We start from the raw sequence: 23,525 nt of genomic DNA, 5'->3' as shown, positions 1-23,525 counted from the left end.
CTCTGACAAAACTGCCTCTGGTGAAACTTTCTCTCTATTAATGGTGTTTTTTCCCAGGAGGAACAATGCAGCGCTTGTCTTCAGGCTACGTCGAGCATAATCCCTACACCAAGATTATAGCTGCACCGAGACAAGCAAGTTAAGGCATTTTTGTGCTCTGACCAAAGAACCACTGGCCACATTTCATCCAATTAAAACAGTGTGTAACCATCGCATTGTTCAAGATTGCCTAATAATAGTGGTGGAAGTTCATTGTTATTGTAGTTTTATAATGGACCTTTTCTATTTGTGTATTATTAAAGTGGTGTTATTGCACTAATATTATAAGAGGTTTGGGGGGGGTTTGCCAGTTTAGTCCTTATCACAATTCTTTTTATAGATTCAGATGTCATAAAACCTAAAAGTGTGTCAGTTTGTACTGGCTAGTAATGTAGATTGCACATGTTCTAAATTAAAGTACAAGTAAGTTTTGAAGTGCACATCCCCTCTCTGTTGTTTTGTTGCCCTACATCCATACTCTGAAATATACTGCACCTAATATGACTCAGAGTAACTCTTCAAGCCCAAATCAGAACAATTGGGTGAAAAAAAAAAAATCACATGCGCTATTGCGACACATTTGCCAATTCTGCGCAATTAATATTCTCTGCAATAAATCTTCTCTGCAATAAATCCGGTTTCAGTGTTCCCACTGAGTCATCCAACAGAGGATATTGGCACAATGGGATTCTTGTTCATGGTGTGACATGATTGGTCAGGAGGAAGGTTTAGAGGGTAGATTGCAGTGGCAGACCAAACGAATAAATATCCCCAAATCCACTGGGGGAGCAGAGACTTCCACTTCAGAAGTGACCAGAGGGTTTGTTCTCAAGAGTTTTTTTCCTTGTTTGCTACCACAACGAGAAGGAAACATGGTCAGCCGGTGAGTTTCTGATCAATCAAAGCCAGTCAAAATGAAATGTTTATCTCGTGTTGATTATAAAGAGGTAAGAAGAGGGCACCACATAATTGAAAACTAGACACAGTGATTTAAATGGTCGGTGTGTCTGCAGCTGATTGAGGCTCCAGACAGATTTAAAAGTTCAAGCTGAACTGCATGACCAGTCAGATTTTCAGCTTATAGTGACTTCATATCTTAGAGACTCCTACATTTGACTCTCTGGAAGTTTAATTAAGTTTAATGTACTTTGCAATGTTGGTTATTGTCATCACTTTTTGCTAACAGATTTGAACACCCAGCTGGTGGATACAAGAAGATTTTTGAGACATGTGAGGAACTGGCTGAGCCTCTCCCGGCAACAGTCACAGGTTTGTTTGCATATTTCAGACAGAAATAGACTGCAGGCAAATAAGTCTGTGACAGTCATATACCGCACTGATAGCAAGGGATACGGCACCAGCTTTCAAACTAGGCCCTGGATGCCTTCTTTTTTTTTTTTTTTACAAAACAGTCTTTGATTTGATGCTCTACAGGTAGGATTCCTTCATTTCTGAAGGGAAGTCTTCTCCGTTTGGGTCCTGGACTTTTTGAGGTTGGAGATGAACCTTTTTACCATCTCTTCGACGGCCAGGCCCTCATGCACAAATTCGACTTCAAGAACGGCCAGGTCACCTACTACCGGAAGTAAGACCTTGAAGACAAAACAAGTGTTTTGTCATTTTTCAGTCTGTATGCATCGTTTTACATTAAAGCCATGTAACAGAATCAACCTACGGAGACTCAAAACTTGTGAATGTTTGTGCATCAAATCTCATTTTTTTAGTATTATTGATGCATGGTAAATGCCGTGCAGGCCTTTCTGATCATCTGATCAAGCTGCTCATACAGCTGTTACCTGATTACCTAACACAATGCAAGTTCTCTGCAAGTTGATCTTCTCATGGTAATGTTAATAACGGTAATGGCTGTAATCAGTGATTTGCCATTTTAACACCTATATATTCAGCCTGTGAGGATATGAGGATTTTAAAGAATTGAACAATACATTTCTATTTAATATCTTTTAGTTTTTCAAAACGTGTGTATAATGAGATTCTTCTCCATTCTTTCCTTCATGCAGGTTTGTCAGAACAGACGCCTACGTGAGAGCCATCACAGAGAAGCGTGTGGTGATCACTGAGTTCGGAACGTTTGCGTACCCCGATCCCTGCAAAAACATTTTCTCCAGGTGGGTTTTTTTTTCAATGTAAAGACACAGAATCTGTCCATAGCTCGTCCTCACTTTCACCTAGATGGTTTTAATTGAAAGGAAAAAGATAAAACAATTTGGAAGTTGGAAAACTGATCAAGCAAATGTACATTATGTTTCTTCCTGATGAATCCAGATCCATAAAAGCACTCCATTACAGTCCAAGTCAAATGTCTGCACTTAAACAAGCACGATAAAGTATCATCAGGATAATGTACTCAAAGTAAACATGTCCCCTGTGACTGTCGTACTATTATAGATCATATAAATAGAAAAAACAATGTACTCGGGTATTAATATAAAAACAGGTTTAACTGTTGTAGTCGGTTTTACTTTTCTACCATTTGTGTCAGAGTGCATCTATTTTTTTATCTTATTTATTTATTTATTTATTTTTGCATTTATCTGCTGATTATTTTAAATTTTACTTGATAGTTTTGCCTGTATAATTTCTGAAAATGTGTTGGAATTACAATTACCCAGAGCCTAAAGGGTAAACAAGTAAACACAAATCCTTATTTTTGTAATTAAAGGGAAAAGGCAGAAATTCATCACATTCATGAAGCTGGAACCATGAGTTGTTTTTTTGCATAAAGAATTACTTGAAAAATTAGCAAGATAGTTAGATTCATAACAGAACATCCTACTTCATAAGCCTTCATGTGTTTTGTGTGTAAAAAAAATCAGTCTTCAATTATAAATGAACCAGTGCTTACAGTTGTCAAAAAATAGTAGTGAAGTAAAAAGCAGAATATTTCCCTCTGAAATCAATAGGGACTCATAGTGTTTCAAATGTACCTAACAAACATCTTTATGTGAAATCCTTATTTCGTTTGCAGGTTCTTCTCCTACTTCAAGGGTGTTGAGGTCACGGACAACTGCCTGGTGAACGTGTACCCTATTGGTGAGGACTTTTATGCTGTAACAGAAACCAACTTCATCACGAAAGTAAACACTGACACCTTGGAGACACTGAAGAAGGTACATCAGCTCAAATATATCATGAAATGTGTGAAATGTATGATAATGTTCTTCAGCTTCACACTGTGAGAATCTTCACATTAAAGCTCAATTAAAAAAAAAAAAAATCCTTGTTCTTTTACTCTAGGTTGACATGTGCAACTTTGTCAACATCAACGGAGTGACAGCCCATCCTCACATTGAGAGAGATGGGACGGTGTATAACATCGGAAACTGCATGGGGAAAGGAGCCACGCTGGCCTACAACATTGTCAGGATTCCACCCACACAGAAAGGTTTGCATCTCAACTAACATTTTATAAAATATGTTTTCTCTCAAGGTCACTAAATATAACAACCTCTGCCTTTTCTCCCCCTAGATAAATCTGATCCCATTGAGAAGTCCAAGGTGGTGGTGCAGTTCCCCAGTGCTGAGAGGTTCAAGCCCTCCTATGTGCACAGGTGTGTGTAGACTCCAGCCCCACAGGAATTCTGTCAGCGATCCAGCGTAATTAAATGTTGTCACAGAGAGTTTTGACATTCTCTCCTTTCGTATTTCCAGCTTCGGCATGTCAGACAACTACTTTGTCTTTGTGGAGACCCCGGTGAAAATCAACCTGCTGAAGTTCTTGAGCGCTTGGAGCATCCGAGGCTCCAACTACATGGACTGCTTTGAGTCCAACGAAGCTCAAGGAGTAAGAACCAGAAGTAGGATTGTAGCGTCAGTGGTTTTAAGTTTTCTAACCCTGAAATCTCATTATGTCTGTTCCAATGCTTGTTTTGCAGACCTTGTTTCACATTGCCAGGAAATACCCAGGAGAGTACATCGATCACAAGTTCAAAGGGGCTCCCATTGGCATGTTCCACCACATCAACACCTACGAGGACCAAGGCTTCATTGTTGTTGACCTCTGTGCATGGAAAGGGTAACTTAAGAACCAGATGCTGGACTTTTATTCCAGCCATCCTGTTTCTCTTCTCCTGTTTGATTGATTGAGACCTTATTTTGTGCAGTTTTGAGTTTGTGTACAACTACCTCTGGTTGGCCAACCTGAGAGCCAACTGGGAAGAGGTGAAGAAAGCGGCCATGATGGCGCCACAGCCAGAGGTCCGCAGATATGTCATTCCTCTGGACGTCCACAAGGTGAGTCTGCTGTTTCATTTGCACGAACTGCAAACAGCAAACGTAAAGCGTCACATTATTTACCCTCGTCTCTGACTTGATGTAGGAGGAGCAGGGGAAGAACCTGGTCAGCTTGCCGTACACCACGGCCACAGCGGTGATGCACGCTGATGGGATGATCTGGCTGGAGCCAGAGGTGCTGTTCTCCGGGCCACGCCAAGGTGCAAGCACACCCAACAAACTTAGTTCACTCAGTGTGTCGTGGAGGACACATTAATGTTTAGTACAATCTTGAAATATTTGCAATATTTTTTTTACACATCTGCAAACTTCATTGTAAGTAGGTGGTAATTACCGAGCAACATATTTTAATTTATTATTAAATTACCGCCAAATTTTCACAATAAAAACCTCAAAAGTTTATTGAAATTTAGAATAATATTCAGCTTTTTTCCAGTGGTTTTAATGAGTTGTTACTGCTAAATGTCCAACTAGTCCCTGTCTAACTTCTGCAGGTCTGAAAATGCAAGAACATTTTTTAACCTTTTACATTCTCACCCATTTCTATAATTTCAGCAGATCAACCCAGCTTTGGTATACAGTTAGCCACCATAAAAATGCTAATTGGTGACAAATACAGGGGAAGTTAAACTAGCTGGAAGTTTTCCAGGAAATGTCATTAAAGAAATGACCAGCTATTTATTAACTTCTTATTGGAAAATAGGAAATTATTAATGAATAGAACTTGGGTAATTTCAAGAAATATCAAATATGTTACAAGGTAACTACCACCTAATTACCCTGACATTTGTAGACCTGTAAGTGTTACCAAAATATTTTCACCATGTAATCATTCTGATGTTGTTTTTGTAGCCTTTGAATTCCCTCAGATCAACTATGAAAGATACGGAGGGAAGAACTACACATATGCTTATGGCCTTGGTCTCAACCATTTCATTCCAGACAGGGTAAATTAAAAAAACAAAACCTTAAATTATAAAGAAAACAAAATGTGTAAAACTTACTTTTCCCTTGACTTATTTTGTTCTTTATCCCTGTGCAGATCTGCAAGTTGAATGTGAAGACCAAGGAGACCTGGGTTTGGCAAGAACCAGACTCCTACCCCTCAGAGCCCCTGTTTGTTCAGACTCCCGATGGAGTGGACGAGGATGATGGTACATCAGCAGCACTGTAAACACAATATTTCTAATCGGACACCTACTATGTTAAGAATGGTTTTATGATAATGTAAATGCCGCCCCCTCAGGTGTGCTGCTGACCATTGTGGTGGCTCCCGGCTCCCAGAGACCAGGATACCTCCTCATCCTCAACGCCAAGGACCTGTCTGAGATCGCCCGGGCGGAGGTGGAGTGCAGCATGCCCGTCACCTTTCATGGGATGTACAAGCCATAGTAGTGCTTTTTCTCAGGGTTATCAACTGCCGCTCAGTATTAATAAATAATGACTACTGTATCATCATCTCAAGGAAAATAAAGCTTTATCAGACAAAATGGTTTAATGTTCTCACAATCAAATCACCTCTTTTGAGTCTAGTTGCCATGTCCTGACCCCCGAATCGTCAGCGCCGGTATGATGAGAATAAACATGGATTTGATTACATGCTGTGGATATGTAATGGTTGAAAAAATAAATCTGACAAAATCACAACATGTGGCTGTTTTGTGTTTTTCCTGCTATGTGATATGTTTACGCGCTTTGTACGAGGAAGCAAAGCGGCAAACTGAGCAGAGACTTTAATCCCAGTGAGACTGCATATTTAAGGATATAAACACTTTTGAAAATGTCACTGCACACACTCTCACCGCGTAAGGCCACAAGATGTTATAATGAGGTACGTTTGTAATGCTTGATGTTTTCTTACAACGAGCAGGCCTGTCTCTTGAGATACTGTAGATCGTTTAACACCACAAATAATCCCCTCAGCCTAAAGGCTTCAGATGTTTGAACAGATTTATAATGTTGCCACACATAATTCTTATCAGAGTTGCATTTGAACGAGTGACCTTTCCACGTCGATCCCTATTGTGTTGCCCAACGCTGTCTGAATGTGATTAAAAAGGCAAAAGCTGCAGGTCTTGCAGAACGGCAAAGCTGATTAGCTGTGTCACAACTTAATCTGACCAAACAAAGAAAAAGAAAGAAAGAAAGAAAGAAAGAAAGAAAGAAAGAAAGAAAGAAAGAAAGAAAGAAAGAAAGAAAGGGTGTGTATTTATTTCGGATGCTGACCATTGTGTGTAAAGTCAAGATGAGGCAACATAAACCAGGTCATTCAATTATTTTCAACCCATATTAAGTTGAAGAGACAGTATATTCAGTGTTCAAATGGATAAACATTATTATTCTTTTCTAAATATATACTCATAACCTCCACCAAGGTGGTAATATGTTGACCCGTGTCCGTTTTGTTGTCAGCAGGACTGCTCAAAAACTGCTGCAAAGATTTCACTGCAACTTGGGTGGAGGATGGGTCTTGGCCCAGAATAGACCCCATTAACTTTTGCGAATCTGGTTAAAGGGATAGATCTAGGAATTTCTTTTCTAATTTCCTTAAAGTGGAAATAGACAGCTTTACAAGTTTCCTTCCAGGAGTGCAACCGCGCAGAACAATGCCTGTTTGGGTTGCGCAATGGCAGACTCACTTCCTTTGTGCCGTGATGTGGCCTTCTCTTTTGCAGGAAAAAAAATCAAGCCCACTAGGCCAAATGACATATCATAAGGCTTATAAGGAACTAATCTAGGTGCAGATGGTGTCATTTTCCTATCGTCATCACACTTTGCAATCAGAATTTACCTGAGAACGATAACTGACAACAAAAAAGTTATCTATTTCTGACATTTTTGATATGTTAATGTTTCGATCTTGTTAACAATCAAGCATATTTAGGCGCCTGGTCTCTATGAGCGAGTATAATTTGAGTGCCATCCTTGTTTTGGATTTGATGCCTGCAACTACAAAACTAAAGAACCACAGCATCCCAGCTCTTTCTGGAAAACCAGACTGCACATAGACATCTGTTCGGTTTGAATGGATTTTCTGTGGAGAGGTACATACAGGGTTTTACCTTCTGTTACCTTCAAATGTTTAATTACAATTCCACTGTGATGTTTGTGTGTTGCATATAAAACAGTCAATTTGACTCGCATGTTTCCACCCCACAGCTGATGCAAGCAGAGGAAACAAAGCATCAAACATTACTAATATGGCTTGGACTTGCTTGCTACATCACCGTGATTATGTAGTCACGTTTTCAACTCCACTGCCAGATTTTAGGATTGAAGTAATGAAAGGCTCAGGGGAATATTTTGCAATCGTGTATTCTTTAATCTCTCATTTTGGTAATCATAGGGCCTTAAAATCCAGTCCACTTGGTCCAACTGACACCAGCACATTTTTAAAAATGGGTTAGAATTAATCAACAACAACAGTAAAAATGATTTTTATCCTGTTTATTTTATTTATTGTTTTACATGAAGGCTTTTTAGCCTCCCAAAAAGAAAGAAAATCAAACAAGATTACAGGAAATATTAATTTTTCAGAATAAACGCTGAAAAACACAGCAAAGGAAAAGCTGAATGGAGAAGTCGATATCTCAGTTGTTACTATCACACCATAAAAGAAGTCTCTTGCACTCTGAAATTCATTTGGGACAGAGGTTTGCACAGTCCGGCTTTAACCAGTGTAAAAGTTATATGCTTACTGTCCTACATATTCAGTGATTTTTTACACTAATCTAACAAAAATGTGAAGGAAACAGAACAAAAGTGAAAGAAAAAAACACAGCCATTCTAACATCAGACAATGCCACAAATCAATAACTGTAACTAAGCAACAAAATACATCAATTATGGTGAAATAAAGCAAAAAAGTGACATATACTAAAGAGAGTGATGTGACTAACACTAATGTGGATTCAAAATAAGTTCAAGTTCTCCTTAAATGTAGCCTCTTTTTCTTTATTAAAGGAGCAGATCAACATTTTGGGAAATGTGCCAAATCCTCACTGCATGTATTATGTGATGCTAGATGCCAGAGGCAATTAGCTTAGCTTAGCATAAAGACTAGAAGCAGGTGCAAAAAGCTAGCGTGGCTCAATCCAAATTTTAGAGAAGGTCCAACGGCATCTCTCAAGTTCATTAAGAAACTCACTATAAATCATTTGTTTAATCCCTCCTTAAAGTGCAAGCAGATGACTTTTCCTGGGGTATTATTGTTGCTGATGCTGCTGCCATGATGAATGAGTTTACCCAGTCATTTAGTTTATAATTGGATAGACAGAAATGGTGCCAATCAGCCTTCATTTCCCTGGAAATGTTCATTAATCGATGTAATTATTCCTAACCCATTACATTGTGCGATCCATATTTACTTTTTAATGATGCGATAAAACCAAAAACTTGTCCATTTCTGGTTTAAGTCCTAAAAACTACCGATTACTGTGTTTTAGAGGTGCTTGTAGGCACACCTTTGAGATTCTCAGCTATGTTGGCTGTTTCCCCCTCTTAACAGTCTTAATGCTAAGCTAGTCTGATGGCATGTTGGTTTCTGCTTCTTACTTTACAGAATTAGAATGACATCATTAGATATCAAGATTGAAATCTTACATGGCACGGATTAGCTTATTTCCGGAAATGTAGAACGTCTCCTTTAAACTGGAGCAAGCCTCTGTCCCTTCACTTACACACAAAAACACACAGGAATACAAAAATCAAGCAGAACGAAGCGGAGGATCACACTACTGAATCACAGATTTCATGAAATACATATCCAGGCTTACTTCGACGTGACTACTGACGGCTTTGAAAATCTCTTTTATCAGCTATATAATTTTTGCATCTCAGGAAATTAAGGAATGAAGTATTGATAGTGCAAGGTTATAAGGTACATATATTAATATATTGTTTAGATACTGTCCTATAAGTAAAGTGCAAATCTCTGGATCAGATGAAAAGTGTGTGCAAGCATTTGTAGTTTTTGACTGACTGATCCACCCACCTGTGCACAAATGAGCCCTTTACATTGGCTGCCAGCTACTTTACACACCGTTCGGGCAAACATTCATGTTACACAACAACATTTTCCCTTCAACTCAAAGAATTTTCTCTAAAGTCTGGAAATTTTGAGTGGCCAGTTATTATGTAGCCTTGAGCTCCTTTAGGTGTAGACAGTGTACTTATAAACTTTGGGTGGTTTCTTTTAAGCGTGTGCATAATTTTTCTGTAGTCTTGACTAACTGGACAGCAATTTCTTCTTTGTTATCTAAGACCAACAGTGTAAACTTTAGCTGTGTATTCCCATAACCTCCAAAGTGTATGGCCATTTTCATATGAGGGCATGTCTGGGGTAGATCAATATGTTGAGGAAGTTTCCGCTTACGGTTGCCACAGAAAACTGAATTTCCAAGCAACACCGGGTAACATTTTGGTCAATAAACTGTCAACCTAATTATCCATTTTAGTGACAAAGTGGGAGTGAGGGCGAACTGGGGAAGAATACCACTGAGACCGGCTCAAGTGGAAATGCATCGAACAGCCCAAACACACACATCCCAAGCGCTCACCATCAGCATGACAAACACACACAAACACAATCACGCAGGGTCGTCTGGAAGCAGTTCCTTACTGAGCTGTATAGCTGATGTTTAAGACCAGCCTTTTTTTTTTTTTTTTTTTTTAGACCAGAAGGGGCATGGAAGGCCAACATTAGGTGAGTAGATTAAGATTTTTTTTTTCAAAGTGCAAGAAAACAGAGAACACATGTTTTAGCTCCTCTCACTCTATAAGAGGGCAGTTGTTGGGTTTGCGTGAGTGCCGGGGCTGGAAGGGCCGTGTTTGACCTAAGCTCGGGGCGGGGGAGGGGTGAAGGATCAGTTGGTCTCGTAGGTGGAGAGCAGGGCAGCATCCACAGGCTCCATGCAGGAGGGGCAGGTGAAGGATCTCATCAGCCAGTCGTCTATACAGTCCATGTGGTAGATGTGCATACATGGCAGGAACCGGATGGGGTCCCCGTATACAAAGTCCAGCATACAGATCACGCATCTGAAAAGGAGATGAGAGATTTAGCGTCATTAGATGTAAATCCTTTGAGACTAAAGAGTAAGATTAATATTTATTGTCAATATAATGAAGTACAATGAAACGTTGTTTGGCTTCTCTCTTTTAAACACATAAAGGACATGTATCTAGAAACGGAATATAGAACACAGACAACCAGGTAAAGCTAATAAGTGAAAGCAGTATCACAGTCTAGTTATTGTATTAATATCTTTTAGTGATATTTAAGAATGCGAGTATACAGAGCTTAGATGATTCATCGGTTAATGTAGGTGAGTGACAAAAAAAAAAAACTGGCAGTGGCAAAAATTTTGATAATCTTTTCATTGTTTAAGCCAATTCAACAATGGAGACTAGAATTAACTGGAATTTGCTGATTTTCTCTTCTTTATATAAATAAAATTGATGTCATAGACTCTGACAATATCGGCTCAGTGATTAATCGAAAAAGTAATTGACAGATGTATCAACAGTTGAAATAATACTTGGTTGCGGCACTGCAGTTATTAGATTTTTTTTTTACTCGACTTGGTAAATAAATGAAACAATTAAAGCTTTCCCTGCATATGTGCTGTTAAATCCAAATTTCAAATAAGCCACAACCATATTGGAATTGCAACTCACAATTAACTTATTATGAACAAAACAGGTTCTCTTTGAATGTGTTCAACTAAAAGAATATTTTAAAACATTCTCACTTAGAAACAAAAACCATCCAATGTTTGGCATTTCTACACACTAACTGACTTTCAAGCAAGGTCAATACTATTCATACATACAACCAAAACAAAATCACAAATTTGTGTTGTCACGAAGTTGTACAATCTATGAAATGCTAAACTGAGACTTTGACAATTAATAGATGATCAAAATTGCTATTGCTTTCTTTTTCTGTCATTTGGCAAATCAATCAATCAACTCATCTTTTCAGCTTCAGTTAAAAAGGTGCCTTTTGTAAGAAAAGAGGATTTTGGTGTCCCATTCCCAACTCGTAAAAAACCTGGGGTTTGAGATGGCGTCTGACTCATCCTTCACTGTCAGAGTATCATTATTTGAAGAGTTAGGAATGAGACTCAAAAATCCACTTTTCTTACAAGTGGCATCTTTAATGAAACAGTTCCAGCTACACCTGCAATACAAACCCCTTACTAATGACTTGTTTCCCCAATTAATGATATCATTCACCGTTATTCTGAATTAAACATGGGTCACATTCAATGTATGTCAATATAGATACTATCTTATCCTATACATACTATAAATTAGGTATATAAAATTATAGTCAATAACCATATAGCTCATGATTAGTGGGAATGATTATTTTCCCCATCACATTTTATCATATTCACTGAAAAATATCAAAATCATGACTAGGTGACATTTGTTGGGGTCTGTACTTGAATATGTCTTCTTACACCTGGAACAAAAAGATTTGCAGGTCAGGAAATCTTTCTAATGAAAAAAAACCCGTCAGCTTCTGTGATTTAATTGTGCAGATCTAACAAAAAATGAGGGCTTAGTTAGTCGATATTGCTCAGCTCTGGTGGCCTGAGACATTTCTTATTTTACATCAACATCACATGCAAAAAAAAAAAAAAAAAAGGTAAAATGCTCACTCTCGGATCTTTTTCTCTGAACCATCTTGCCCTCCATCATAAACACCCTTAGGGAGGTGCTGGATGAGGCCGATGCGCTGAGCTATGCGGATCTGTTCCTCCTCCGTCAGCTGAGTGGCCAGACGGGCCTGACTAGGTGTGGGATGGTACATGGGCATGTGAGCCTGCTCCTGGTAAAGAACAAAGAAACATCAACATTTAACAACAACTGTTAGCCTCCTTTATCAGCTCGATTTGTCTAGACAAAGTGGTCTGGTTGGTGTGGCTCTGTGCAGGGTTAAACTGAAAAATAAAGCAGCTGTCTGGTCTGGACAGTCTTGACGGGCCAGTCAGTGGGAATGACTCCAACATCCTTTTGTTTACACAGGTAAACTACTGACTGTATTGGACTGAAGCCAGACAAACATAAAGGCCACAGACATGACACCGATTACCCTCAAATACACGACAGAAATGCATATTTTCATCAACACTACCTGCTGCGTATTAACATTTATATTATCACCTAATGTTATGGTCATCATGACTTGTTCTTTGTGTGTCAGAAACCCTTTTGTCTGGAATCAATACCCTGGAAGTTCAGTGTTAGCAGCCCCTCACCTGATACGGCGGAGGTGGCTCCAGGTCTGGATCTGTCCCGTCACCGAAACTCGCCCTGTCTGACTGGGATTCATGAAGCAGAGAGATGTCGTCTGATGTCGGAGACTTGAGACAGTTGCCCATATCTTCGTGTCTCCAGTCCTATCCTGCCCGACGCTAGAAATCCGATCTTTGTTGCTAAAGTTGCTCTCGGTGGCTAATGTTACTTTTGTTTTTCTAATATCCCAGAAACCATTTAGTTTACAGGTTCAGCTACTTACTGCCATAGACACCATGTGCATGATCATACAAGTCCTACATGAACGTTAAAGCAGGTGTCCACACTAGTTTCTCTTCATGTTTACACGGACCTCCACCTGAAAAACAAAACAAAGAACTCCCTTGCTAACGACAGCTAGCAGCCTAGCTAGCTACTTTTTCGCTAGCCAGCTGGGCTACTTCCTTGATAACTATCGCTCATTCCTTCGTAAGAATCGCAATTTCTGCGAAATGTCAACTTCGTCAGCAACTGTGGCTGTAACGGTGAGCGGTCTACGGGTTGAAGCGTAGCGACATCTCCGCCTTTAAACTTCGTGAGTAACATTAAACAGTTTGCTTCTTTGCTAGCTTTTTCTTCAACCAGATGACTTGTTATCGGTCCGTTGGATATGACGTATAAGTGTGATTCTGCACGGTGATTGGTTGGTTTCTCATGCGTGGCTCCATGAGTCCCACCCCCTTCAATGATAAATACAAATAATTAAGAATAATGATGATTAATGTTTACATGATTAATAATTGTAAATAAAGAATAATTTAAAAGATCACCACATTTTTGTAAAATGTTACACGAAAAGCTTTTTTTTTTTTTTTTTTTTTTAAATATCATGCTTCTATTTTGTTTAGAGATTAGCCAGATTCTCTTACTTTATTTAAGTGTAAGCTTTGGGTCAGATTCTTGATTAATTTTCACCTCTGTAAACACAATTTTATCTGTGAAAGATGTAATTTTGAGATGTTTTGAATGTATACCTTCAGACTGCATTGCATATGTAGCTTCCTGTGGTTCTCTGGTGCTCCACCTCGTAATGTTTTTTGTTATCACATTATAGCATTTATGTTTTATGTCATAACAATTAACAATATAAACTATATCATATATTAAGATTAATTCGTTTTATTTCACTAATTGTTTTTTAATGTTTTATTGCTTGCTTTTAATTGCTTTTAAAGTTTATCTTTTCCCTTTGCTTATTGCCCCATCAATTTGTGAATTACATTTTACTCAGATTAACTTAATACTTTATTCATCTGTAACCCTGTATGACAGACCTATTCAACTTGAGGCCCGTGGGCTGAAGGCGGCCCTTTAACAATGTCATTCTGAAAGTATTTTCAGTGCAATGCTCCAAAGATTGATCTCAATGCAAATGTTATGATCTTGACTTTCAATACAGCCTTTAAAATTAGACTGAAAGCCCTGCACACCCACTCGGACTCACTCTGTCTGGATCGCTTTAACGCTGTCGCGGCTTGAACAGAACAGAGACACCGTTAATGCTATTAGTCACGCCTGTGCTTTTCTTACAACAACAAATTAAATGTTAAGTCTGCAGTCTGCATACTCCCACACAGTTGCACAGGTCTAATCAGGCACCTGTGTGGAGGAACCATAGGTGTAAAAGACCTTTGCTTTTTTATATTATCTTATAAGCTATGAAAGTACCATAAATCTCTCTTGTTCAACACTATTATTACAATAAATATAACGCTGAAAGAATACCTTAATCACTTACCCCCATGACAAAGGTGGTAACAGCTAACAAGAACACTATGAAAATAAATCTTAATAACAGCACAAACCGTCAGTTTCAAAATGATTTTTGATGTTTTCGAGACACTACAGTAAAATGAAATAAAAAGACATCCAGTAATAGTGGCAATTTGAGGACACCTTTATTTGTATATACAGCTATTGTACACATAAAAACCCACAAAGTATTTGCATTCCAGGAACTTATGATACAAATCTCCATGTTTTTGGTTAAGTGAGTTTCACAGAATCGGCCTTTCTTTAGGCAAATAAAACAAAAACACAAACCTTAAAATGAACATCTCCAAAGATTCCTTTACCTTTAAAGCTCGTCAGCTGATACTGTTTTATTATTTCTTTTCTCTAAAGGTTACAAACAGCATAATTCCTCTGTACATTATTAGTAAGTAATAGAGTAATGTTAATTTGTGAAGCAGATGTGTCATGGTTTGCGTCTGCAGGAGTTTCCACAGTCATCGTCTGCAGCGGTTCGTACAATATTCACAAGGAAGAAATAGGTGAGAATAGATGAAAGGTTGTGATGTTTTCATATCATTTCTTTGTAAAATTAACCATCCAACAATCCTCAAAATTAAACGTGATTGTCGGAAAAGTCTCATTTAAAGGGTGTAGACTGCAAAAAAAATAACAGTTTCAAAGGATTATTTTAAAGGTATGAGGTTTGTTGGAGGTTCAACAATAACGCAGGGTGAAATAACAAAGAAGCATCTTTTTCTATATTATTCTATTACTGAATTCATATCTCACAACTTATAATGTTCAATACCAAAAAGAAAGATGACGGGGAAAATCAGGCAGTTTTTCCCCCTGCACCGTCATTCATACTGTAAAAAAATCCAGCATTATTGAGTGATACTTATAAGTATCCACATTGTCTGGTAAAGTATCAGATCGCCTCTTCATGATGGCTTCCTGTATTGATCTGGTCTGAGAAAATGGCGATGATTTGATGGTCACAATGTTATTTACAAAACAATTATTTTCTAAGAAAATGTAGTTACATATTCACACACCCCACAGATAAATACCGCTAAGAGCAACACTGAATCATTTAGAAACATCTTCAGAAATGAAAATACCTGTTGACACAAATGACATAATTTTGATTCCATTCTTTATTTTCTGCATCCCGCGACTATTTGAGATGTGTTATTATTACTCTCTATCATCAAGTACAAGTCAGGAAATAGACCTTAGTTATTGTCAGTGTTCTGTGTGAATTGGCAACTACAGTTTCAGGAAGTATTGTTCTTTTTTGTTTCGTTCGATTTGGGTTCACATTTTACCAAACATCAGGAGGGCTCGTGGCCTCGCAGCACTGATGCAAAAAGAGTCACATTGACCTTGACTCTGCACACAGAGTCCTCCAACACCTCCCCTCATGCTGTGCCTCTTGTCCCTAGCACCTGTCGTCCTCCTCTGTGTCGCTGAGAGGATCGCAGCCCGCAACGGAGGTTGTCTGCGCCAGGCGCTTTCGAAAATGTCCGTTGGGGACCTGCCAGCCAGTCCGCAAGCGCGGGCGAGCTGAGCTGATGGTGTTTGCGCGTCCCAGGCTGCAGGCCACAGCCGCCTCAAAGGTCAACGTCTCCATGGGACCGGAGGGGTCTGGGCTGTGGTCGTCCTCTTGGGAGGCGAGGAATGGCTCAGAGGGATAGCGTCGAGGCGGGGACGGGTGCAGGGACTCGTTGCCCCTTTCGCGTTCATCCCCCTCCTGGGCTTTCCAGCTGGACTTGCCCCGTCTCACGGTCTCTGGGCTGCCCTGCTCGTCCTCGTCTTCGCCGACGGAGGGGTGCGTGCGACAGACAAGCGGGGAGTAGGAGATGTGAGGGCGAGAGCGGGTCGGGGTCTGTGATGAAGGTCGTCGGGCACTGGGGGTGCTGGACTCTGAGGTGGAAGGCACCGGACTGTCCGAGCTGTTGCCCTGGAGACGGGAAATCAAGAAGAAAAATGGAACCCACAATGATGTTTGGCAACATAGAAATGTCAAAACATTTTAAAGGGACATTCCAGCAGTTTAGCATCACACTTCCACAATGTTGCACGACTAGTGAGAGACAAAAATACGGCAAACAGAAATGGCCAAACTGCCTTGTCAGTTCAACTTTATGGTTGAATTTAAATACAGAGTTGAGCTTACCTTTAATTTCCCAGACTTTAAAGTGTTAATTTGTGATGCTGTTTTGTTGCTCTTTTTAAAGTCCCTGAATTGCTCATCTGGACAGAGTTCGTCCGACCTACCTGTTTATCTTGGGGGTGTGCTCTCTCTGTGCTGGAGGATCGTGAGGGCTGCAAGCTTCTCTCCTCTGAGTTGCAACGAGAGGCGTCCGGAGAGAGGAGGTGACAGCGCTCCTTGGACCGGCCACGCTCCCCGCGCTCAGACCGAGAAACTAGAGGGAAGATGTTCAGGAGAGGTGGCTAAAGCTATAACTATTGGCTGTATTTTAACACCAGCGATCTGTGTTTGCAAAAAAACTGGTGAGAGAAAAAAAGACAATCGCTTCACACTTTATCCGCACAATCTGGTGTGACAACAACATGCGAGCAGGACTAACCAGCAGCTTTGTAGCTTTTGTGACGAGGTCGATAAATGCGCTCGGGACTTTTCTCCTCCTGCCAAAGACCGTTCACCCGCTGATCTGCGATGGTGGAGACCGAGCGCTTCATGGAGCCACTGGCAACCTCCGCCTGCTTTTGGCGTGAAAACACACACCAACAAAAAACGGCACAAAGTACACACACAAAGAAAATATTAACCATTCTGTGATTACCATCAGATAATTCAAACAGGTGGAAGATTTCAGGGAGCTGTCATGCTTTAGTCAGTGCAATAAAACAGTGCATCCTCATAGACTATTAAGGTTTAGTTTCCTCTATTCTGTAGATAGAGAGATGAAGGTAAGAAAGGCATCGGCATTCAGAGATCACTTCCCCTCAATCAGACTCCGAAAGGAGCCAAACACAAGCCAAAACTCGACTGATTTTTACTTCTCGTGCACGTGGAGAGCAAGGCACTTTGGCATCAGAGCCCATGCAACCACTGACGTCCTGGAGATCCAGCACAGAGGCCGTGTCGTGGAAGAAGTGTGTACCTGCAACTCTACAGCCAGACGGGGCATGGAAGAGGCCCGCACACACAGGCCCCTCCCTAGTGGAAGCTCCAGTGGGGCTTCAATCCCCAAACTGCACTCGCCCACCTAGGTGAGTACAGAAACACAAGAGGAGGGCAAGGAGAGACAGAGCACTGATCAGGCTCGTCCCCGCCAAGGACTGCCTCTATATACATACGGAGGTCCAGTTCAGGTGAGTAAACTCATCACTGAGGATCATCTATCAAAGCCATCACCATCCAATCAGAAGCCATTCCAGCCAAAAGAAACGGACAGATTAACAACCAGAAACAGGGAAAACTGACTTCGAGGAGGAGATAGAAGAGGAGCAAAGAGCGGAGGAGAAGAGTGGACAAGAAACAAACAGTTCACAGGGAAAAATGAGATTTGTATTTCAGCTTCGAGGGACATTCAGTCATGCACGTTCAGGTCTTAAGAGCTACACGAACAGAGCCACACAACAATCCGTCTACTGGCCGAACACATTCCTTTGCAAGACCAAACACTAATTTCAGAGTGATTTCATATCATTCTACGAGCACGCAGACCAGTAAAACCAGGCAGCAAAGACAGAGCAGAACATCGACAGTTTGACAATCTGTCCTCGCTATTCCGACCTCCACAGGACTAAAAGACAGGGACACAGAGAGCAGCGACGCCGTGCTCTGCAAGGCACGGAGAGAAGTTATAGCAACGTCATCCATTAAAAACATGTCCAGACCTTTTTTGTGAGGTTAAACACAAGTTGCTTTAAATAAAAAAGTTTGGAGGAGTTAAGCGTGTAAATCTGTGCCTTGAAGACAGTGGTTTGAAACCTAAACGATCACAGGACATTGTGACCCTAAAGGACAACACACATCAGCGACCTCAAAAATCAAACCTAATTTACCTTAAGGGCCCTTCCTTTAAGGAAAGGAGAGTTGAATGAACAAAATTATAATATTATGATAAAAAGTTTTATAGAGGAGGGAGAATTTTTGCCTGATGGTATGTTTTTTGAGGGTAGAAGTTACAGTGGAGCTGGTGTCTGTTGTGAGTGTGTGCTGCGCCTGGTGCAAGCTGCACTTCATATTTGAAGTGGATTCACTCATCACTGAGCCTGAATCCACACATCCAGTGATGGATCGGCTGATATAGGAACAGAAATGTGTTTTTGTCACGCTGAATGCTTTTACATACGGACGGTGTGTCGACCAAAGCACATATGTATCATGTTTTGTGGCTAAGAAATAGACAGAGGGACCTTTCTGATAGTCAGACTGTAGTCATATGTGTTTTTCTAATGACAGACACTGGCCCATTATTATTACAACTGCATATAATTATTATTGCATGCCATTGTGCAAAAACAGTGATATTCAACACGTGAATTAATGCAAAGTTTGTAATCACCAACCAAACTTTTTACATTCGTCTGCCACGTTTCTGCATGTGTGACCAAAATGTCATGTACTGAGTAAGTTTCCAAGTTGTTAAGGGTGGTTCTTTAGGGGTCATTTATTCATGAATGTTTTACTTTGAGTTCTCAGCTAGTCCCTTTACTTAATGATTTATTCTGCACGGATGATGCGCCCGATGTTATGTGCATCAATTAACGTGACACTTGGAGACAACTCGGATGTGTGTTGCTCTTTAGAGGCTGTTAAAGGATTAACAGGATCTACTCTTTGAATTTAAGCCCCAGATGTGCCATTTCATTTAACTGGTTACAACTCGTACATAAACTGCGTATGACATGTCGAGCAGGCTTTGTTTTAAGGGGTCACAAGTTATAAAAAGGTTAAGAACCACTGCTGTAAGACGTGTCTGTGCGATTATTAGCTTCATGCTCATGTCGGTCCTCTTTCTCACCGGATTCTGCTGTTGACTAGCTTCATTGTCGGAGCTCATGGGCTGCAAAAACAGTTCCTGGGGTGAGATGGGGCTCAACGCCACAAAGCCTCCTCTGGTCCTGTAGTGGAGACAGAGACAAACAAGTAAGCAAACACATGAACAGAAATGCAAAATATGAGGAATGTGCACATGGCCACGGACTCACAGGGCCGAGCCAGCGCTGTGGGCCATCAGCGGCATCTGGGTGTTGGACAGGATGTCCTCGGGGAGGGTGGAGGCATCGAGACGCTTGAACATTAAGCTGCTCTTCTGAGATGAGAGAAACAGAAACACAACATATTAAAAATACAACTGGGATGGCTTCTTTACAGTTTCGTTATTACATTATTTATCTTTAAAACAATAAACTCTAAGGCACGAGAAGACTTTACAGGAAACACGCTTTTTCCTCCCTGTGTGTATATAGCACTGTTTGGAAACAATGCCCTCTTAAGAAATTTGGAAATTGGTAAGGAACTCCTTCTTCTTTTGTATTCTGACCTGAGCTTCAAGTTGTTGCCTGAGCTTCTTGGCTTTGTTCTGTTTGAAGTAGTCCATTATCATCATGGAGGCGTAGATCTTCCCCACGGTCATGTCCGTATCTGTGAGGGCAGACGCTCTGCATTAGCTGCTACTGCGTGCCTGTCAGCATGACAATATGCATTTCTTTCATAGTTAGACTCAGACCTTTGTTGATAGGTACCAGTAGGTCCAAGGTCTTCTGGGGCAGATAAGGCCAGATGATACTGATCTCTTTCTGCAGCTCACTGTCCAGACCGATGCGGTCCTCACCACCTGAAACAAACCAGAAATTAAACATTCAGCAACTTTTTTGCCAATACAATACTTTATCTTTAAGCCATGTGAGTCCATTTTTCAGGCATAGAAGTAAAAAACACAATACCTTTCTGAATTGTGAGGATTTCCTGCATTTGTTTGTTTGTTTGTTTGTTTGTTGATTCTTATATGACAGTGAACTGAAATTTGGTTTTGGATTATTGATAGACAACAAGCAATTTTTTTCTACACTATATACACCAACCAATTAATCGATTATTACAATAATTAATCATATTCATAATAATAATCATTAGTTGCAGCCCTAGATGCCATATCACAGTCATTACATGCTTCTTGGTGAGGCTGACCTCGAGCTATTTTGATGTCCAGAGCTGTGCGGATGAGCGACATCAGGGTGGAGGTGAAGTGGACGGTCATGTCCTCGTCCACAGGCATGTTCATCAGCACCAACCTCTGAGATGCACATATACATCACACATTAAGTTAATACCATCCAGTTATTTGGTCTCTCAATATAATATAATAATAATTTGAAAATAAAATGTCCTTCTGTGATCATCATCTGCTGACTTTTACACAAACAGGTAATAATTCTATTTCTAGCCCGTCTGTGCTTGAGAAAAAAAGCGTTAATTTTTTCAGTACCTTATAGGCGATCTTTGCAGGACATTTTTTGCCCAGGCCCAGCGGAGGAGACATGTGCGTCAACATCTCGTACATGGCAGTGTAGTGGATACGACCACTGCAGAGGCAAATTAGGGGAGACAAGTGAAGAGAGAAGCAGAGGCAGAAGGGTGAGAGGTTGGCGATCAGATCTAATATAGACGAAGACAACCGTCTGCTTGGCTTTTCCAGACATTTTTAGAACATTTTCTTATTCTGTGGCTTTAGCACAGTGAACTCTGGATGCTCTCCTCAACATGACAGTTCAGTGTACTGAGGAAGCGTATGCACATTTCACACTCTTTGACAGCCCTCTGCTGGATAAAGATAGAACATGAATGTAAATCGGATCGGCTTTAAAAATGTGAAAATGCAGCATAGGAAGAGCTCACCATGCCAGACGATCGTATTCCCCCCAGATGCGAACAAACTCGTCCAGGTGATGCGGACCGAGGATGGAGGAGTCTCGTGTGAGGTACTCAAAGTTATCCATGATCACAGCCACAAACAGATTCAGCATCTACAAAAAAATAGAGAGACATGAGAAGAAAAGCAGCAGAAATACTGACAAAACACACAGACGGAGGGTTAAGGTGGACGAGTCCTGACCAGGAAGGAGCTGAAGAAGATGAATGAGACGAAGTAGCAGTAAGCGAAGTCGGTCCCACAGCCGCCTAAGTGGTCCGGAGACGTGGTGAGGGGGGAGATGGAGGGGTCCGGTTCACACTCCTGACCTGACAGACATGAAAGCATGATCTCCTGCCAGGACTCCCCTGTCGCACTCCTGGTGGTTTAAAAACAACCATAAAGACAGAGCTGAAACTGTAGGTGCAATAGGTGTGTGCTGCTTGTATATGGAGGCTGCTATATGTGCGCAGCATTTGAGTCCAAGGAAAAACTGTCCTTATGGTGACAAGTATGTTGTAACGTATCGTATCGCAGATGAGATTAAATTCAAATGAAAACTAAAGACATCGGGCTTGAACGATGTTCTTTGATAAACCCACCTGAAGAGCAGCATCAGTGCGCTGAAAAAGGTCTTAAAATTGTTGTGTTGATTGATGTGGCTCTCATCATTCAGCTTGATGTTTCCAAACACCTGCAGAAAACAGTAAAAACTTCAGTAAAAGGAATACTTTGCTTTTATTTCACTGGATCTGCCATAGCAGTAATCAGTAATCTTCCTGGAGTCTGTGCATTCAGAAAATAACATAAGAAACATAAATAGATTAAAAAAAAAAAAAAAAGGCAGCTAATCCAAATCCACAGGATCTACTGGATATTAGTACATAAGCAACCATATGCTTATAGATGATCTCAATTTCAACATATATATGTACATTAAATTAACTAAATTGTGCCTCTCTACAATTTAATTACAAATAAAATGCACACAGTTGTTCCAAAATAGATAACTTGAGGATACTGTGAGGATACTCAAGATTTAATATACTTTTAAATGTTATCTGAAATAACAATAGTCATAATGATCATAATTTATACTTTTATTATAACATGATTTAATATTATTCATAATATATTTAATTCCATATACGCTTCACCAGGGGGTACAGGGAGACTCTAACTGAGATATGTTATGTTACTTGTGTTTGATCTTGAACGGTACCTGCATTCCAATTATGGCGTATATGAAGAAAAGCATAGCGATGAGAAGACAGACGTAAGGAAGAGCCTGTTGGAGAAGAGACAACAAAGACAAGTTATTCAAACTTGTCATGGAGGCAAGAATACGAATTTGTCATATTGCCTGAAAAAAAAAAGAAAAAAAAATTGGCATCATCCTCGTGTGAGGAATGAAAAACAGAAGCGAGGAGATTGTCAAAATGTCCGACCTTGAAAGATTGCACGAAGGTCCACAGCAGTATGCGGATGGTGTAACCCTGCCTCAGCAGCTTGATCAACCTGGCCGCTCGGAAAAGCTTCAGGAAACTCATGTTGATGGTGTTCACCGACTAGGACAGACGCACAGGCGGTTGGAGAGAGGGTGACACAAGACGGAGGGAAGGAGAGCGAGAGCGGCAGACAGACGGGAGAGACAGGATGTAAAACACAGATGGTGAAATTCATCACAATATGACTAAAGTTGTGTCTGGAGGCAGGGATCGTAACACGCCAGGAAACTTGGAGAGAGAAAATGACTGCTTCTGGAGCTGGCTATTTGTGTCATTTTCATTTAGGGTCACAACATTGTGAAAATGAATGGTGTCTTGGCAGGAACTTACCTGTAAATCCACAATTATCTCGGTGATGCTGCCAAGAACAGTGATGAAATCAAAAATATTCCAAGTATCTCGAAAGTAGTTCTGCAGCAAAAAAAAAAAAAGGAAAAAAGAAGATGAAGTCATTTGACTGAATATAGACGAATTCCTGAAAATCAGTAGAGCTAAATGTGATTCTTCTTCTGTTTGACACTCACCACTAAACCAAAAGCCATGATCTTGAGTATACACTCCAGGGAGAAGAGGACAGTGAAGGCTGTGTTGAGGTGTTTCAGGACGGTGTCGTAGGCTGCCGGGGCCGAGTAGTACTGAAGGAAAAACAGGACGAGTCAGAAAATGTACAAATATAACTATTAATTCACTTTGCTGCAAACACAACATCCACGAAAGCCTCTCGTGATGACATACAATAGAATTCCAATTTTAGACAAGAAGCCATGAAGATCACGTCACTGCCATTTCCTGCCAG

General features: G+C 40.4%; 3 protein-coding genes across 10 annotated transcripts in view; 1 reads left to right on the top strand and 2 right to left on the bottom strand.

Moving 5' to 3' along the window:
- Positions 1-1,111: 1,111 nt before the first annotated feature.
- rpe65a (retinoid isomerohydrolase RPE65 a) lies at positions 1,112-6,037 on the top strand. Its single transcript, XM_037084347.1, has 13 exons — positions 1,112-1,308; positions 1,474-1,624; positions 2,061-2,168; positions 3,029-3,170; positions 3,298-3,445; positions 3,530-3,611; positions 3,712-3,844; positions 3,936-4,075; positions 4,164-4,293; positions 4,379-4,493; positions 5,146-5,240; positions 5,336-5,447; positions 5,540-6,037. The coding sequence occupies exons 2-13, from the start codon at positions 1,578-1,580 to the stop codon at positions 5,683-5,685; spliced, it is 1,398 nt and encodes a 465-aa protein (XP_036940242.1). The 5' UTR covers positions 1,112-1,308; positions 1,474-1,577; the 3' UTR covers positions 5,686-6,037.
- A 1,688-nt stretch (positions 6,038-7,725) lies between these two features.
- On the bottom strand, positions 7,726-13,215 carry LOC119011411 (RING finger protein 11-like). The gene is made up of 3 exons (XM_037084494.1): positions 12,561-13,215; positions 11,961-12,130; positions 7,726-10,329 (listed from the first exon to the last, which is right to left on the bottom strand). Exons 1-3 carry the CDS (start codon positions 12,681-12,683, stop codon positions 10,158-10,160), a joined length of 465 nt encoding a protein of 154 aa, XP_036940389.1. The 5' UTR covers positions 12,684-13,215; the 3' UTR covers positions 7,726-10,157.
- A 1,258-nt stretch (positions 13,216-14,473) lies between these two features.
- cacna1eb (calcium channel, voltage-dependent, R type, alpha 1E subunit b) overlaps positions 14,474-23,525 on the bottom strand; it is a 63,256-nt gene continuing 54,204 nt past the window's right edge. For 2 of the 8 annotated variants that reach the window (XM_037084043.1, XM_037084045.1), the window contains 17 exons: positions 23,254-23,364; positions 23,060-23,140; positions 22,670-22,789; positions 22,444-22,509; positions 21,824-21,915; positions 21,426-21,600; positions 21,209-21,336; positions 20,799-20,895; positions 20,501-20,606; positions 20,040-20,147; positions 19,854-19,954; positions 19,519-19,622; positions 19,332-19,431; positions 17,463-17,567; positions 16,926-17,061; positions 16,612-16,760; positions 14,474-16,294 (listed from right to left, as the gene is read on the bottom strand). In XM_037084043.1, coding sequence (XP_036939938.1) covers positions 15,773-16,294; positions 16,612-16,760; positions 16,926-17,061; positions 17,463-17,567; positions 19,332-19,431; positions 19,519-19,622; positions 19,854-19,954; positions 20,040-20,147; positions 20,501-20,606; positions 20,799-20,895; positions 21,209-21,336; positions 21,426-21,600; positions 21,824-21,915; positions 22,444-22,509; positions 22,670-22,789; positions 23,060-23,140; positions 23,254-23,364 — 2,301 coding nt within the window. In that variant the 3' untranslated portion in view covers positions 14,474-15,772. The remainder of the gene's footprint in view (positions 16,295-16,611; positions 16,761-16,925; positions 17,062-17,462; positions 17,568-19,331; positions 19,432-19,518; positions 19,623-19,853; positions 19,955-20,039; positions 20,148-20,500; positions 20,607-20,798; positions 20,896-21,208; positions 21,337-21,425; positions 21,601-21,823; positions 21,916-22,443; positions 22,510-22,669; positions 22,790-23,059; positions 23,141-23,253; positions 23,365-23,525) is intronic. The other 6 variants (XM_037084046.1, XM_037084049.1, XM_037084048.1 and 3 more) reach the window with 4 other exon arrangements.

The sequence above is a fragment of the Acanthopagrus latus genome, chromosome 21, assembly GCF_904848185.1.
Source record: "Acanthopagrus latus isolate v.2019 chromosome 21, fAcaLat1.1, whole genome shotgun sequence".
Lineage (NCBI taxonomy): Eukaryota > Metazoa > Chordata > Actinopteri > Spariformes > Sparidae > Acanthopagrus > Acanthopagrus latus.
This window is presented reverse-complemented; position numbering and strand designations above follow the sequence as displayed.

Bases quoted from the DNA above. Each gene is read 5' to 3' on its own strand.
- rpe65a (XM_037084347.1), top strand. From the start codon at position 1,578: ATGCACAAATTCGACTTCAAGAACGGCCAGGTCACCTACTACCGGAA. The intron at 2,169-3,028 runs GTGGGTTTTTTT...TTTCGTTTGCAG, and splicing joins TGCAAAAACATTTTCTCCAG to GTTCTTCTCCTACTTCAAGG. The intron at 4,294-4,378 runs GTGAGTCTGCTG...GACTTGATGTAG, and splicing joins TTCCTCTGGACGTCCACAAG to GAGGAGCAGGGGAAGAACCT.
- LOC119011411 (XM_037084494.1), bottom strand. From the start codon at position 12,683: ATGGGCAACTGTCTCAAGTCTCCGACATCAGACGACATCTCTCTGCTT. The intron at 12,131-12,560 runs GTGAGGGGCTGC...GTTCTTTACCAG, and splicing joins AGCCACCTCCGCCGTATCAG to GAGCAGGCTCACATGCCCAT. The intron at 10,330-11,960 runs GTGAGCATTTTA...TCTCCTTTTCAG, and splicing joins TCAGAGAAAAAGATCCGAGA to ATGCGTGATCTGTATGCTGG.